This window comes from Macrobrachium rosenbergii, chromosome 3 (genome assembly GCF_040412425.1).
Source record: "Macrobrachium rosenbergii isolate ZJJX-2024 chromosome 3, ASM4041242v1, whole genome shotgun sequence".
Lineage (NCBI taxonomy): Eukaryota > Metazoa > Arthropoda > Malacostraca > Decapoda > Palaemonidae > Macrobrachium > Macrobrachium rosenbergii.
Genome location: NC_089743.1, coordinates 48,722,716 through 48,738,156, shown reverse-complemented (window position 1 = coordinate 48,738,156; position 15,441 = coordinate 48,722,716). Strand labels below are relative to the sequence as shown.

The following is a 15,441-nucleotide window of genomic DNA, read 5'->3' as shown; positions in this document are numbered from 1 at the left end:
GACATAGAGACCGTTACAAAAAATTTTAACACTTTAGGACCTTTATCTATGGCTGGCTTGGTGTTGGGAGAGGAAGCATAGAGAACTCTCTGTTCTTTTGCTATCCACTCGCCTTGACTTTAGGTTTTGAGTCTATGGGAAGTGTAGGGGTACTTTGTACCTGTAGTACCCACCAGTTTCGTTTTTAATGGTATGGGTTGTGGTTTTAATTCTGTTATGTAGGTGATAGTGTGGTTCTTTTGTATTCTGGTCTACGCCCAGGGCAAGGGCATCTTTTAAACTCTGTCAGCATATGGTGTACTTTCTCCGCTACAAAGTTCCCACTAATGTAGGGGCAACCCTTGGCTACACTGCCATGCCCACTACAGGTTGAGAAAAGTGCCGACCAGAGGCAGTACCTACCTGCAGCAGCTCTCTCAACAGGTAAGGAAACAACAAGCATTTATTTAATGTTAGCAACCTTTCTATTTCAAATTCATTACTTACTTATTGCTTTGGAGCAGAGTATGTCCATGCTCTTTCCCACCTCCTAACAGTGTGGAATCAGCTGTGTAATTACTTGGTAAGTTACATATATTAAAATGACATTTTTATGATAGGGTTTTATGTATACTTACCAAGTAATTACATGATCGGAGCCTGCCCACCTCCCCTTGCATGGACATTAGAGCATGAAACGAATTGAGCTCTCTGCTAAGTTGTTCCTTTAAGTCCCAGATAGTGGGCAGGACCTTGTCATTTACACACAAACGATAGAAGCGCCGCCGCGCAAATTTTGAATTTTTAAGCTGCCGTAGGTTAGGAACCAATAGCTATGTAATTACTTGGTAAGTATATATAAAACTTTATTTTATCATAAAAATGTCATTTTTTCTTTCACTGGAGTTTGTCAGTATTGTTGATTATTGTAAGTATGACTGATCATATGATTGCTGCAGTTCATTATGTACGTGATCCAGGTTGTTTGTTTGCTTTACCCATTTTGGTCTGGTAGTGTTGTTATTACAAGTCAAGGTTCTCCTTTCCTACTGGATTCTTAAATGTGTTTCTTATTTGTTACCAATTAGTTTGTGAAACTCTTATGACTTTCATAGAGAAGACCTACATTTATTACACAGTTCTTGAAGAGGCCAGGTTTGCTCTTCAAAGTTAACATGTACAAACTTTAAAAACTGGTTGCAATCACTGTGGTTGCTTTATAATTCCAAGTTTTTCAAATACTCCTAGCATTCATCTCATAAGAAGGGTTTCAGCTACATCACAGACCTCTAAAACTGCATCTAAGTACTCATTGAAATCCTTGGACACAGGACTTTCTGCATCAGTGTCAAAGAGGAAGGTGAGAAGCTTCCCATTTATATTCATCCATAAGCAGAGAGAGCAAAACCTCTTTCACCTGCTCTAGAATTTTCCTGAAGATTTTGATTCTTCTTCAGGCCAGGATGATGACGTCCCTCTTTTCTTGTAGTAAGAGGTTGCTTTGCACAGATGGATTTGAAATGCATGAGGTGCATTAGGTCTTGGCTTTTCTCATGGCACCAGTTTTCCATGGGAATCTATGACTCCTGTTGACATGTCAATTGATGATGAGCCTATCATTCCTCATGCCACTGCTCCATTAAGGGTTGGAAACAGTATTATACTAATAATGCTGTATTGTTTTTAATATAATGTCTTATAATTCTATAATTTTAATAATATGTCATATAATTATACCCCCAAAATAGTGGAAGGGCTATATATTAATCACCTTGTCAATCCTTCCATTTGTTTGTCCATCCATATGTCACACACTTCATCATGACCAAATATTGTAAAGTTTCAGTAGTAGAGGTTTATATCTGGTACACATGCTGCTTAGGATCAGAGAGTGTATGCTTCAGACCCGGAATTAAGATTTTTAGGGGATGTGGAAGGAAATTCTTGTTTGTGTAAAATGTGAGACTGTACAGTAGAATTTCTGCATTAAAAAGTTTTGCGCCAAAGGTTGCCTATGATAAAAAATGACAGTTAGTTGCATTTTTATATTTCTCTATTTTTATCAAGATCTATATTTTTAATGTATATAGTCTCAACTGTCTTTTCACATATGGCATTGCATTTTGTATCATTATAGAATGTTTTGTCTTACATATGTTATGTGAATCTTAACTTACAGGTCTGTAGTGTATCATCCAAAGTTCATACTACAAGAATAAATGCTCGTGCCATACTTAATCATGGTTCAACACAGCTAGTATTCCTTGACACTCCTGGATTAGTTACTCACGATGAAGTTAGCAGGTAAGTGATAATTGAACAAGTATTGCCCACATGTATGTGATGTGTATTTAGCAAGTAAGTTTATACTATATTTTTACCCCATAAGTGTGATGCATTTTTGTATATTTCTTTAAATCTCCAGGTAAAAGCTTAATTGCCTCCTAATCCAATAATATTTTGTGGGTCAGCCTCATATCAGAGGGCAACTGCTGGGTGGAAGATTTTATGTGGCATATTTGTGAATCTGGAGAATGGAAAGGAGAGATTTTGAAAAGCAATGTACGGTAAATAAAGCTTTTGGTGGCTGCTTAGGAAATGTGAGGGGATGAAATCATTACTGTATACTAAATGGAACAGGTTGTGTCACAGCGCTAATGGGAAGAGGATGTGGAGAACCATATGGTAAATCTTAAAACTGCCATTGCTGCTTTATGAAGGTATGGCAACAGTATCCTGTGTTCCTAGACAGTTACCCATTTTTCCATAAGTCAGCTGTTTGGTAGACAGAATCTGATGAAAAATAGCTAATCAGGTGAGCCTCATATGACTGCATTCCTCCATTGCAATATGCTACATCAAACTCTTCTGTTGCTACTCCCATTGCTGATGTCACTCATGACCATGCTGTCTTGGACTGAGAATCCAATTTTGAGGGAGTCAATTGCTGTCATCAGTTAGGGCTAGAGGCCACTCCATTGATCATCGTGTCTGAAGCCTTAGCCAGACTTCAGCTTACTTTCCACAGCTGTTCTGTTTACCACAGCCTTTGCTGAAGCTGCCACAGTGTCTGGAGTCATAAGCAAGACCAGTGCCATTGATAACTCCCATACCACCCTTCTGCACATGAGCGTCTCTAACAGTTGGAGATGTGCCAGTTACTTAAACTATGTCCAAAGCCATTCCAGTAATTACAGCTGTCAGCCTTCAATTTGACATCTGCCCCCAATTGCTAGATACATGGACATAGTTATTCCAGTAACCAGAGCCTTAGCAGCCATTTTACAAGAGCTGTTCCAACAATCAGAGATACAGTAAAACTGCACCAGTTTCAGCGACCATTGCAAGTACCAATGTCACCCAAGCAAGATCAGAGATGCATGGAGAATATTTTTTCAGAAGTTTCTCCTCAAAGTCACTGGTAGTATTAGTGGAAACTTCAAAGATATTTGTTGTTTCATAATGACAACAAAACTCAGTAACATCTAATGCAGCTTTTTATACCTGTACCTAGAGACTGAACCACAGCTACTGCAATGTCCAAAGCTGTTTTAGCAGTCATTTATAGTACTGCTCTCAGAGCACCGTTAACATGAATAGAGCTGTGCTGGTGTTGCCCCAGTTGTTGTACTTGGTCATCTAAGGAACCTAAACCTCTCAATCAACCTTTAGCTAACATATGCATATTGTTCTTTATAAAGAAAGGAAATGTTTTCCTTAGCAGGAAACTGCTAAATCCTTCTCTTATATACACCAAAAGTTAATCACCATGAGAACTTATCTGATGAATGTCATTACCCATGATCTTCTAAACCCATTTTTCTGTTCAAGAGGTATGCTGTTAACATGCACAGATACAAGTGAAAGTACTGCCTTTTTGACATAGGAAATATGAGATTGAAGAGTGTAAGATGGCAGAGTCTCATCCACCATAATCATTGTTTGGCTTATAAGTAGGAAATTAATATTTTGCATTTCTGTGCCTTCTGGGACATTATCATAAAATATTAAAATGTATTGATAAAATATTAAAATGTATTGATAAAATATTAAAATGTATTGATACTTCATCTCACCTTATTGGAAGTTGGAGTTAAGGAACATAGTAACCTGACTACACAGTAATAGTAACTGCAGGTAATGGAGACTGAATATTGCAGGTTCCTTTTAACAATATTTGGGTATCAGAAATAAAAAGCAAAAATAATGCCCTTTTTTTTTCAGGCATGGTCTTGAAAGATCTTTACTTATGGAAGCTGAAAAGTCCTTGCTTAATGCAGATCTAATGGCAGTTGTGCACGATATGTCCAACCATCACGCGCACAATGAGTTACATCCAACAGTACTTCGGCTGTTAGCACTTTACCCTGATATGCCAAGTATTTTGATTTTGAATAAGGTAAGTGTTTCAAACAGCTTATGAGTGTTTTGAAAATGCATAATTGAATGTCTTGGGTGTTGGGGGGAATTTCTTATGATAGTTATCAATTGGCATATATTAAACTTGACATGGAAAGTATATTTGTTAATGGTGGTTGCAGTACCAGGTACTTAGATTTGCAAAAAAATTAGAATGGGAGCCCATCATTTTGAAGTACTCTTGTTCATATCACATCTTTATTCTCTTCCCTCTTCTTTTCCATGTTTAATCTCTCTTCCTTTTAATGCTGTGCAATAAAAATATTGTGCAAGAAAGACTTTCCAGCATGCTACAGCTAGAAGTCATTTAATAGAATAAGGTTATTTATTTTTTGTAAAAAAATCTACAGAAATTCTTTTTCATTTACACATCATGTACATTAGCCCAATTTGTGATTTTAATGAATTTTTAGACAAACATTACTGAACATGCAGATCCTCTGAAGGCTGACTGGCCGCATCGTTCACGTGCCCTTATGAACTGTTAGTTACGTTAGAACCTTGCTTATTGTGTGTGTTTCTGTCTGTTAGCAAGTTATCTTCTAGGCTTGGCTGAATTTAAACATTTATTCCCACATTTTTTTCCCTTTTTAGGTTTTTTTTTCCATTTATGTGCTAGCAGGTTTTCTTGCTACTTTCAAGTATTTTAGTAATTTTAAAAAATGTTTACCTGTTTCAGTCTATTTCCATACTAGCATTAGTGAGAGGAGTTTTGTTATCTGTATGTGTTTTGCTATTGGCATTTACCTGGTCAGATATTGGAAGTGGCATTTAGGTGCTCAAATTTGCTGTTGGCTGGTGAAATTCAACAAATTGGTTAAATAAGGCAACAGTTGCAATCACAAGCTTCACTGTTACCCTCATTTTCTTTTCCTCTGTTATGTAGATAACCCTTTAGCATTATAGTTTTGTGACTTCTGTATAGTATTATGGAGGAAAAGGTTTTGGGATTTTGCTTCTCATACCATTGTTGTAAGTAGGTGAAGTTCCCAGCACTGGTGATAGATATAAGCTAACTTCTTGGTTTTAATGACTTACTTCAATAGCTGGTGTTTGTATTTTGATATACAGATATATTAAAATTGTTTTACTTTGTATTTTGCCATGTATTTTGATATACAGATATATTAAAATTGTTTTACTTTGTATCTTGCCATGTATTTTGATATACAGATATATTAAAATTGTTTTACTTTGTATTTTGCCAAGTGCTATTGTAAAATTCTTTTTGAGTGTTTTTAACATTTGGAACATATTTGTTTTATATATTAAAATTGTTTTACTTTGTATTTTGCCAAGTGCTATTGTAAAATTCTTTTTGAGTGTTTTTAACATTTGGAACATTTTTGTTTTTTTGTCAGCAACTGTTAAAAAAGTCAATTGCTGATAGTTTCTTGAAACTTAACTCTTGCTGTAGTACCACAAAATCTCTATTCTTTTCCTATTTTGTCATTGTTCATACACAAAACAAACTTTCAGTCTTAATGTTAGGATAAATCTTCTGGTGCCAGCTGGAAACCAGTTAAAAACAATAAAAAATTTTATTGCAATACACTCCCTGAACACCTGAATTCGCCCTTAATCCCACTAGCCCGAACAACTCTCAGTTACCAATCCACTATTGGGAATTTTAACAGCCAGCGTTATCAACGCTGCAGATAAAATCTTGTCACTTGAGCTACCATAACAAACAGTTGGCAACACTGACGCAGGTGTGCACTGACACCCCCACTTTCGTCAGTTACTTTTTGTTCGCGCTGCTGGAAGGTTGTTTCCTTCTGCAGTGCGAGGTTTTAATCCTATTGCCCGACTTCTCTTTGCATTTTGGACCTCTGGTGATGACCTGGATTGTATTTACTGGTTTCTTCTCCTGGTTTTTCTGGATATCTTTGATGTGGAACGTCTTTTAGAGCTGGACTCGCTGGTTCCTGGTCTCGATTGGTCATCATGGACTCTTTCACCTTCTACTACCGCACCTTCGGCTTCAACATCAACCTCGACTGCCCCTACGACTGTGGAGGCTGGAGCTCATCGCTTCTTCCTGCCAGAGACGGATGAGTACCTTGAGATACGATAGACATTCTGTCAGGTATGTAGGAAGGTTAAATGTGATGTCCAGACTCATTGCGATGAATGTTCCAATTGGAAGGCACAAGAGATGGAGGATTACATTCGTCATCGCAAGTCTTTGGCTAGTAAGGGCGGCAGACATCGGTCAGATTCTCATTGCCTCAAGTGTCTCAGGCGTCTGCTACAGATCAGTTGATGGATTTAGCAAGTTCATAGGTAGTCAAACAGATAGAGGATAGGATTGCAAGTAGTATGGAAAATTTAATAGCTAGTCTTCTTCAACATTTCTCAGATAGGGATAGTAGTAGTGTTAGGATGTCTAATCCTTCTTCCTTTTCAGCTTCCTTGCCTGTTCCAGAGCCAGCCCTAACGGGTGCTAAGGGTAATGGCAGAACTGCAAGCCTCCAAGTGGGTAGGGTCTGCTGGCCCCCCTCGGCGTGGAGCAGGCAGTGAAGGATTCCCCGCCCCCAACCCCCTTGTAGTATTGATAAATTTAATGTTGATAATGTTAGCCAGGATCAAGATCTAGGTGTGATAAAGGAGGATAGGTTTGGGTTAGATAGTGAGAAGGTGTTAAGGGTACAGAGTCGTTCTCTTGGATGGGTTCCAGTTTTGGGTTCGAGTGGTTTTTGTGCTCTGGCAAGACTTTCTCCTTCATTGCTTCTTTTCGGTCTGGCTCAGCCAGTCTCAAGTCAATGTTTCAGTTACGGTGGTGCAAAATCCTTCTGCTTTTGCTCCTAACTCACTTATGACTTTCCTACTGTAGTTTCCCCCTTCCCTTTGTTTTCTACTTCTCCATCCAGCAAGGCAGATTCTGGCATGTCCTTTCGGCTTCTAAAAGTAGTTTGCGGGACCTGCAGTTGGATGTGTGAAATATAAGGTGGATTGCTGGTTTATTTTTTGACGGGTACAGACCTATGGTGAGAGGTTATTTTTCAAATGGTTTCTCTGACATTAGAGAGTATGTGACACAGTAGTGTCCAGAATTCATGTCGGATATGTTTCAGGATTATTGAGGGGGGCAGATTCGGTGTACCTTCTGTCCTTTTCGTTCCAAGTTTTCTTCTGGGTTATCTGACGCTTCATCTCCTGCTCCCACATTCTCTGTTGCTCCCTTTTCAGTCTACTCTTCGACCTCCTCCTCTTCTTCTTCTGCTCCAGTCTTTCCTGCAGCTTCCACATCTTCCTCCTCTCAGGTAACTTCTTTTTTATGCGTCTGCTATTCCTCTGTCTCCCGCCTTTCCTTCCTCAGTACAGTCTTCTCCGGTAGGAGGAGCTTCCAGACAGGTGAAAACGCAGTTACGGCAGATTTTGGCCGCAGGGGTCTCATGTTCCATCCCTTCAGGTATGCGCAACCCCTTGCTTCCGCTTCAAACGGCTGTTCCGGTAGTAACAAGTATTTCACAGGGTTTGCCTGTCGCTTCCAGTTCGGGTTTGCGCTCTGCGGTTTTGGCAGGGTTAGTGGTACCTTCTTCGAGTGGTCCGCGACTTTCATCGCCTGCATTTTCCGCGGTGATAACTCCGAGGGTAGCTTCTACCTCTTTCATTCTCCCTCCTTCTTCTCCATCTTCTTCCGTCCCACCGCGAGCGGTTTCGTTTGTGCATCCTCCCCCAGGATTTAGCAAATGTGGGTTTGGCTACTCTCACTCGTCTTCCCCTTGGTAATAATGGGGAATTGGCTTTGGGTTTTTATCGGTTCAGCCTTCTCTTCTTCCCGGCGGGTTCAACTATGCGGATTCAGCTCCAGGTACCCAATTAGGTGTGGGTGCGCAGCATTCTGGTTAGGGTGGTCTGCTTGCGGACTCTTCATCGTTGTCCGGGCCTCGTTCAGTGCCTCCTCCTTTGTCGGTCTTAAATCGTTCGGACATTGCGGAACAGGATTCTTATCTGGAGGTGCAGGAGAGTCTGGCAGACTTAGAATGTCCTCTTGCCAGCAGTAACGATTATGGATGCATGCTTGAGTATGTTACTTCTTCGTACCCTCAAGCAAGAGCTCTGGACCTCCCGATTTAGTCAATTCAGTCTTTCTTTTTTGAGGCTTTTTATGACACTAAACCAGCTCCTGCCTCTTTTTCGTGTTGGTTGGTTTGGTTCGATCAGGTTAGCCAGGCTTTGGAGGAGGCTGACGTCCTTTTAGCATCGGTAGTGGCTTCTAATAGACAGCACCCTTCTCTTTTCTCTCCATGTAGGACGATTTACACAGTTCAAGGTAATCCTTCGGCAGGTGTCAGGTTGCCATTCAACAAATCGGTTGAGGCAATCCTGTTTAAGTCTCCGGCGTCGTCTCAGCTCGTAGGGACTTCTCTTAGGGAAGCAGGTGCTTGGAGGATGTGTTGTGCAATCAGACTGAGGCTCTTGCGCACTCTTTCTGGATGCTGTCAATTTACTGTAATGGGGTTCTAAAGAGTGACAGCTATGTCCCTTGGGATCTGTGGCTGTTGGCAGCCTAATAAATTTATCTCGAGGGGTCTGGCTCACCAGGCGAATGCTTTGGCTTCGTCTACGACGTTTGGAACAGGAAAGTCACAATTTCTATATTGGTCACCTTCCCCCTCAGTATCTGGACGTTCAAAAGAGGGATTGCTTAGAACATCATTAGCCTTAGCTAATTCTTGTTCAAGGATGATGACGTAGCCAGTATGATGAACGTGGTTGCTTCTAACTCATGTCTCCAGTGTCGGCAATTGTGCATTGTCGAGGATACAGAGTGTTGAGGTATCTAGACGATTGGTTGATCATTGCCTCCTCTCTAGAGGAGCTACTAAGAGCGAGGGAATTCTTATGGAATTTTGTAACCTATTCAGGTAGGAGGATTCTCTCTCTTCCTTTGAGGGTTTTCACAACCCTGGAGAGGATCCAGTCGTCCTTCAGCAGATAGAAGGGTTCCTGTCCAGTAGGGAACGGCCGGTACCATCTCTCTCTCTCTCTCTCTCTCTCTCTCTCTCTCTCTCTCTCTCTCTCTCTCTCTCTCTCTCTCTCTCTCTCTCTCTCTCTCTCTCATTCCAGGGTCTCGTGTCCGGATGCGCTCTCTCTTCAGGTATGTCTCAGGAATCGCTGAAGTTGCCGGTCCAACAGATGTTTTTGTACAGACTGTGATGGACAAGCTGGACCCAGTTTTTCAGGAGAGGTACGGAAGTACTGCCGTACCTCTCCCGAAAGGTACAGCAATACTTCTGAGAAGAAAAGACATAGGTCTCCATCTTCTTTGCCCTCTTCATTGTCTTCATCATCATCATTGTCCGCATCTCCCCCTGTTCATGCTCGAGTTAGACATTGGGGGATTAAGGACTTTGTCAATCCAACTTCTGAGAGGCTAAGAGTTGTGTCGCCGTCATCAACTTCTTCTCATGAACGTGTCTCTCCAATTCGCTTACACGGACGTAGTTTTGTCTTTCGCATTCATGTTCCTATGAAGAATGTTCATCGTCCTACAGCCTCTCAGAAGAAGACTTCAGTTGTTCATTCTTCACCTCCTCATTCTGTACAAGTTCACCAGAAAGATGATAAGGCTCCGGTTAAGAAGTCAAAGGTGGTGGAGTCCCCTGTTAGAAGTCCAGTTGCTCTGAGGCCTCCAGGATGTTCTACTTCCCCTCGATTTAGGTATTGTTCGCCTACGAGGATTAAGGATTCCTCTCTTGATAGTTTTGTCTGTGGATGTGACTTGTCAAGACCGAGGATTAGTGAATCTGTTTCTTTTTCTCCTGGAAGGGATCACATACAGTAAACCCCCCATATTTGCGGACTCACATATTCGCGGATTTCTCTGTGGAATGTATCTAACCATTATTTGTGGAAAGTTTGCCCATTCGTGGTATTTTTCACTGAGAAATATTCACTAATTACTGTATTTTCTTATAATTTTCATGATTAAATGCACTTTTTGTGATAAAACTATTAAAATACTCAGGTATAAGCATTTTTAGAGGGGTTTTAAGCATTCGCGGATTTTAGCTATTTGCGGGGGGTGCAATACGCATCCCCCACGAATACGGGGGTTTACTGTACGTCGTTTGTCTTCACCCGTTCGCTTACGTGACTCTTCTCAACCAAGGACTGATGCTCGTCCATATTCCTACGTTTATGGACGTGACTCTTCAATGACAAGGGACGACGTACATCCATCGAGTGAGAAGAGGTCTTCCATTTCCAGAGGAAGCGATCGGGACCTCTCTCTTCTGTCTACTTCAGGACATCAGCCTTCTTTGCAGGAAGCAGAGGATTGGGAGAGTCAAGAGTTTCTTGCTTCCTACAGTGAGGTTATTGATCTCATTCATGAGTTCAATAATCTCTCTGAGACTCCATCCACAATGACCCCTACAGGCATAGAGGCCTTACTAGGACCAAAGAAGGATGTAAGGACATCTTTTGAGTTGTCTTGTTCCGGGCATGCTAATTCTATCTTACAGCATGTGAATTCTTTGGTTTCGGGACAGGATAATTCTCTCCATTTCAACAGATCATTCAGGCTTCCCCCTCTGCTTGTTCATCATAGGGAGTATCATTCAACAAATCTTGTACCTCTGTTGAGTAGACAGATCAACTAGGATGTTGTTCGGTTGAAGCCTGGGTTAACCCTGGATCTGGTTAGGGCTGAGGGTCCTTCTCTAACCTTACAGGAATCATCTACCCTGGAGTTGACTGCCTCTTTTGCCTTTCAGACCGTCTCATGGCTAGATTTGTGGTCATCAGCAGTAACTAGGATTTCTTCATCCTGTTCTGCGAGAGAAACATTCAATAGTCCGTCTTTCATCAGGTTACTACAATCTGGTGCTAAAGCCATATCTTACCTAGGCCATTTGAATGCAAGCTTGTGGGCTAACTTATTACTAGTGAGAAGAGATGCAGCCCTCTCTAAAGTGGCTTGATCAGTTGATGTGGACTCTTTACTGTCCTTGCGGAATGGAGATCTAGAATCCCAGCTTCTCCTGCCTAGGGAATAGTTGGACACTGCGATCAACAGACGACAGGCTGACAATAATGATTCACTTGTCCATCAGACAGTGACTAAGTCTTCAGCTCAGTCTTGCCCGTTTGCTCCAAGGCAGAATAGGCAGTCCCCGACCAGGAAGTCTTCGAGACCTTCAGCTTCGACTAAAGATTCTCACCCAGCTCCGGCACCAAAGAAGCAACCTCAGCAACGTCCCTTTCAGCTTCGCCCTTCAAAACCAGGAGGGGGGTTAGGGGCAGAGGCAGGGGAGGACATCGGTAGATCGGGCACCACTCCCCACCCATTGCCACTGGTGGGGGGATGCCTGGCGAGTCACTGGGCTACTTGGCAGATGCACAGAGTGGAACCATGGGTAGTAGATATCCTTCGGGTAGAGTATCTACTTCCTTTCTACTTCCCTCCTCCTCTCTCCAATCGTCCTCTCCTACACCTGACTTACACCCAAGGCTCTCCGAAGCCCTTAGCTCTACAGGAGGAAGTGAGAAAGATGATGGACAAGGGGGCAGTGGAAAAGGTAGTACGTCCCTCTCCGGTGTTCTACAGTCAAGTTTTCCTGGTACCGAAAACCACTGGTGACTGGAGACCAGTTATAGATCTCTCAACTCTGAACTGCTTCGTCAGGAAGACGAAGTTCAGAATGGAGACACCCCGGCAGTCTCAGCTGCTGTGAGGAACAACTACTTTTATGCTGATTATAGACTTGAAGGATGCCCACTTCAGATTCCTATCCACCCTTTGTCCAGGAAGTTCCTCCACTTCAGTCTTGGGGTGCAAATGTTCCAGTTCAAAGTCCTTTGCTTAAGACTGACAACAGCTCCACAAGTGTGCACAAGAGTCTTTACCCTAGTGTTGACATGGGCTCATGCTCAGGGGATTCGCCTGTTGAGATATCTCAACAATTGGTTGGTCTTAGCAAGTTCCCAGGAAAGGCTGATTTGGGACAGGGACCACCTTCTACAGTTATGTTATAACCTAGGTATCATGATAAATTTGGGAAAGTCCAATCTTCTTCCCAGCCAGAAGATTCTGTACCTGGGAATGATGATAAATACAGCCTCGTCAAGAGTTTTCCTGTCAGACCAGAGGATAGGGAAGTTCAGGGCGGTAGCTCGCTCCTTCCTTTCGAGCTCATCAGTGGCAAGTAATTCTGGGCCTCTTGACTTCTCTAGGGAAGCTGGTTCTTCATGGGCTTCTACACATTCGATCACTGCAATGGAGACTAAAGGAGTTTTGGTCCCCAGCAGAAGACTCCCCTCAGCTCCAGGTCCAGCTCTAGGAACTCCTCTTCATTTGCCCCCTCTGGATCTTTTCCTGTTCTTGGACGCATCCTCCAAAGGTTGGGGTGCTCATTTGGATGATCTCTCGACTTCGGGGGTGTGGAACTCTCAGGACAAGCAACTCAGCACACACACATCAATGTGTTGGAGTTGAAAGCTGCCTTCCTGGGTCTTCAGGAGTTTCAGGAGAGGGTGGTAGGTCACTCCGTTGTTCTGATGTTGGACAACACTGCGGTGGTAGCATATATGAACAAACGGGATGCTGGTGTCACGCCAACTTTACTCGTTAACCGTCAAATTGTACCAGTGGGCGATCTACAACTCAGTGGAGCTCATGGCCAGGTACATTCCGGGCAAAAGGAATGTAGTGGCCGATGAGCTAAGTCATTAGGGACAAGTTCTGGGTACGGAGTGGTCTCTACATCAGGACTTTGCGGACAGGCTACTCCATCTATGGGGAAGACCCCGGAGGACACCCTTCAACATCCTTGGGACAACCTGAAAGTTTACACCTCCTCGCCATTCTGCCTGATCCGTTATGTTCTAAACAGAGTGATGGGTTCCAAGAATCTCAGGATGACCCTAGTAGCTCCTTTTTGGCCCCAAGCAGAGTGGTTCCCAGATCTTCTGTTTCTTCTCTGAGCAGTGCCGAGAGAGATTCCCTCTTGGCACAATCTTCTCTGCCAACCTCATGTAGAGGTACCATCAATCGGTAGGGTCCCTATCTCTTCATGGCTGTAGATTATCCAGTATCTCCTATGAGTGAGAGGTGTTTTTGCAGAGCAGTGACTCGGATGTACGGCTACCTCATGAGATCTTTGTCAGCCGTGTACCAGGGAAAGTGGGCCATCTACTGTGGTTGGTGTCGTCAGCAAGGTTTCTCTCCACTTGGAACTTCTGTTCAACAGATAATGAACTTCTAATCTTTCTCTTAAGGGCTACAAAGCTGCCATAGGATTCATTCTCCATCTGAAAGACATGGGCATCACTTCATCCCGGGAAATATCTATGTTGTTCAAGCTGATCAAGAGCTTTGAGCAGTCTTGGTCACTTAGGGAACTCAAGCCTTTTACATAGGACCTAACTCTGTTGCTGAGTAGTCTCGCTCAAGCTCGATCAGAGCCACTGCGTCAATCATCAGACAGGGAACTGACTTTAAAAACAGTTTTCCTCCTGGCCTTGGCTTCCTCAAAAAGAGTTGGAGAGCTCCATGGTCTAGATTATGATGTAAAACACACCAGGGGTTGGGGGTCGGTAGCTTTCGAATTTGTCCCTGAATTCGTGGCTGAGACTCAAAATCCCTCGGTTCACAATGACAGATTTGCCTCATTTTCCATTACTTCCCTTAGGGATTTTCTTAACAACGATCCTCAGGAGTTACTGCTTTGCCCCATCAGAGCACTGCATTTTTATCTAAAAAGGACTTGTCACCTAAGACCTAGATGTCGTAGACTTTTTGTTAGCACAGGCCTAGCCAAGAAAGAAGTGTCCAAGAATACCATTTTGTTTTGGCTACTCCTACTCCTCATTGTCAAGTTCTGTCACCAATACTGTGCATTCAAAAGCACATGACATCAGAGGAATAAGTTCCTCTCTTGCATTTAAGAAGAACTTGTCTGTTCATAGGATTTTGAATGCTGGTTCTTGGCTTAGTCAGACCACCTTCACTTCCTTCTACCTGAAGGACATTGCCCACAGGCCCTTGGACACTTTTTCCTTGGGTTCGGTGGTGGCTGCTCAACAAATTGTGTAGCTTATCCAGTGCCCCTAGCAGGACAGTTTATATCTTGCATATGATAGTGTGGAAGAGAAAATGAGTGAGATGACTGTCTCTTTTCTTTCCCTTTTTCCTTTCTTCTCTACCTACCAGGGGATTGAAGAATACACGTCATACGCTGGAACTGGCTTGATGCAAGTGAGTGTTGCAGTCATGCTGTTACAGCATTTATATGTTCCATACAACATACAAATATGCTTCTCAGTAGCCTTTACTTCTCTCTCCAGCAAGAGGAGGGAGGAGTGGTGACAAACCCGTTGCATGTGGCTGACTTGATTTGTTGCTTGAATAGAGATAGTTCTCTTGGACTTCCATATATGCAATGAATCTGATTTGCTACATTGTATTTTAACCCAGTGTACTGGGTGTTAGATACCAACATATCTAACAATTGAGAGGCTTAGGTCCTCTTCCTTAGAACACTAATTTCTAGGAAGAGTGATCAGGTGAGCCGAACCTCCAGTCAGTTCAGGATTCTCATACCTCCGAGTGTGTCTATCCTAATGTTAAGAGCGAAGGTTTGTTCTGCGTAAGAACAAATGACAAATTTCTTTATTAATTTGTATTTTTCTTAGCCAACAAACCTGAGGTCTTAACATTGACTGCCCACTTCTAGCCACCCCTCTTATGTCTTATCCTGGGTTGAAAGAACGACTGAATACATCATGAGGTACCAGCAAGGTCTCTGACCCACTTCCACCTCATCTATGTATCAGATGCCAGGTTTTCTGTTGCATTCAGCAAAGAAAAATAACTCCACATAGGATCAAACAGCCAAAATTATTTAGTAGATAAATTGCTAAATTAATCATGGAGAGACAGAAGACACAAATTGTTAGAGTTACAGCTGTCACAGGAGACAGCAACAAAAATGCTAGACAGGTTGATTAGGAAGGAAAAGTTCGGGGTATGATTATTTGAAGTTCAAAAGAAAACCAAACAGCATTTCTTTTCCTGACAGTTGCAGCAGA

At 42.5% G+C, this 15,441-nt stretch overlaps 1 protein-coding gene across 2 annotated transcripts in view; it reads left to right on the top strand.

The window, feature by feature from the left end:
• Positions 1-15,441, top strand: part of LOC136855498 (GTPase Era, mitochondrial) — a 73,627-nt gene that overhangs the window by 35,163 nt on the left and 23,023 nt on the right. For both annotated transcript variants that reach the window (XM_067132587.1, XM_067132598.1), the window contains exons 4-5: positions 2,159-2,283; positions 4,204-4,378. In XM_067132587.1, the coding sequence (XP_066988688.1) occupies positions 2,159-2,283; positions 4,204-4,378 (300 nt within the window). The remainder of the gene's footprint in view (positions 1-2,158; positions 2,284-4,203; positions 4,379-15,441) is intronic.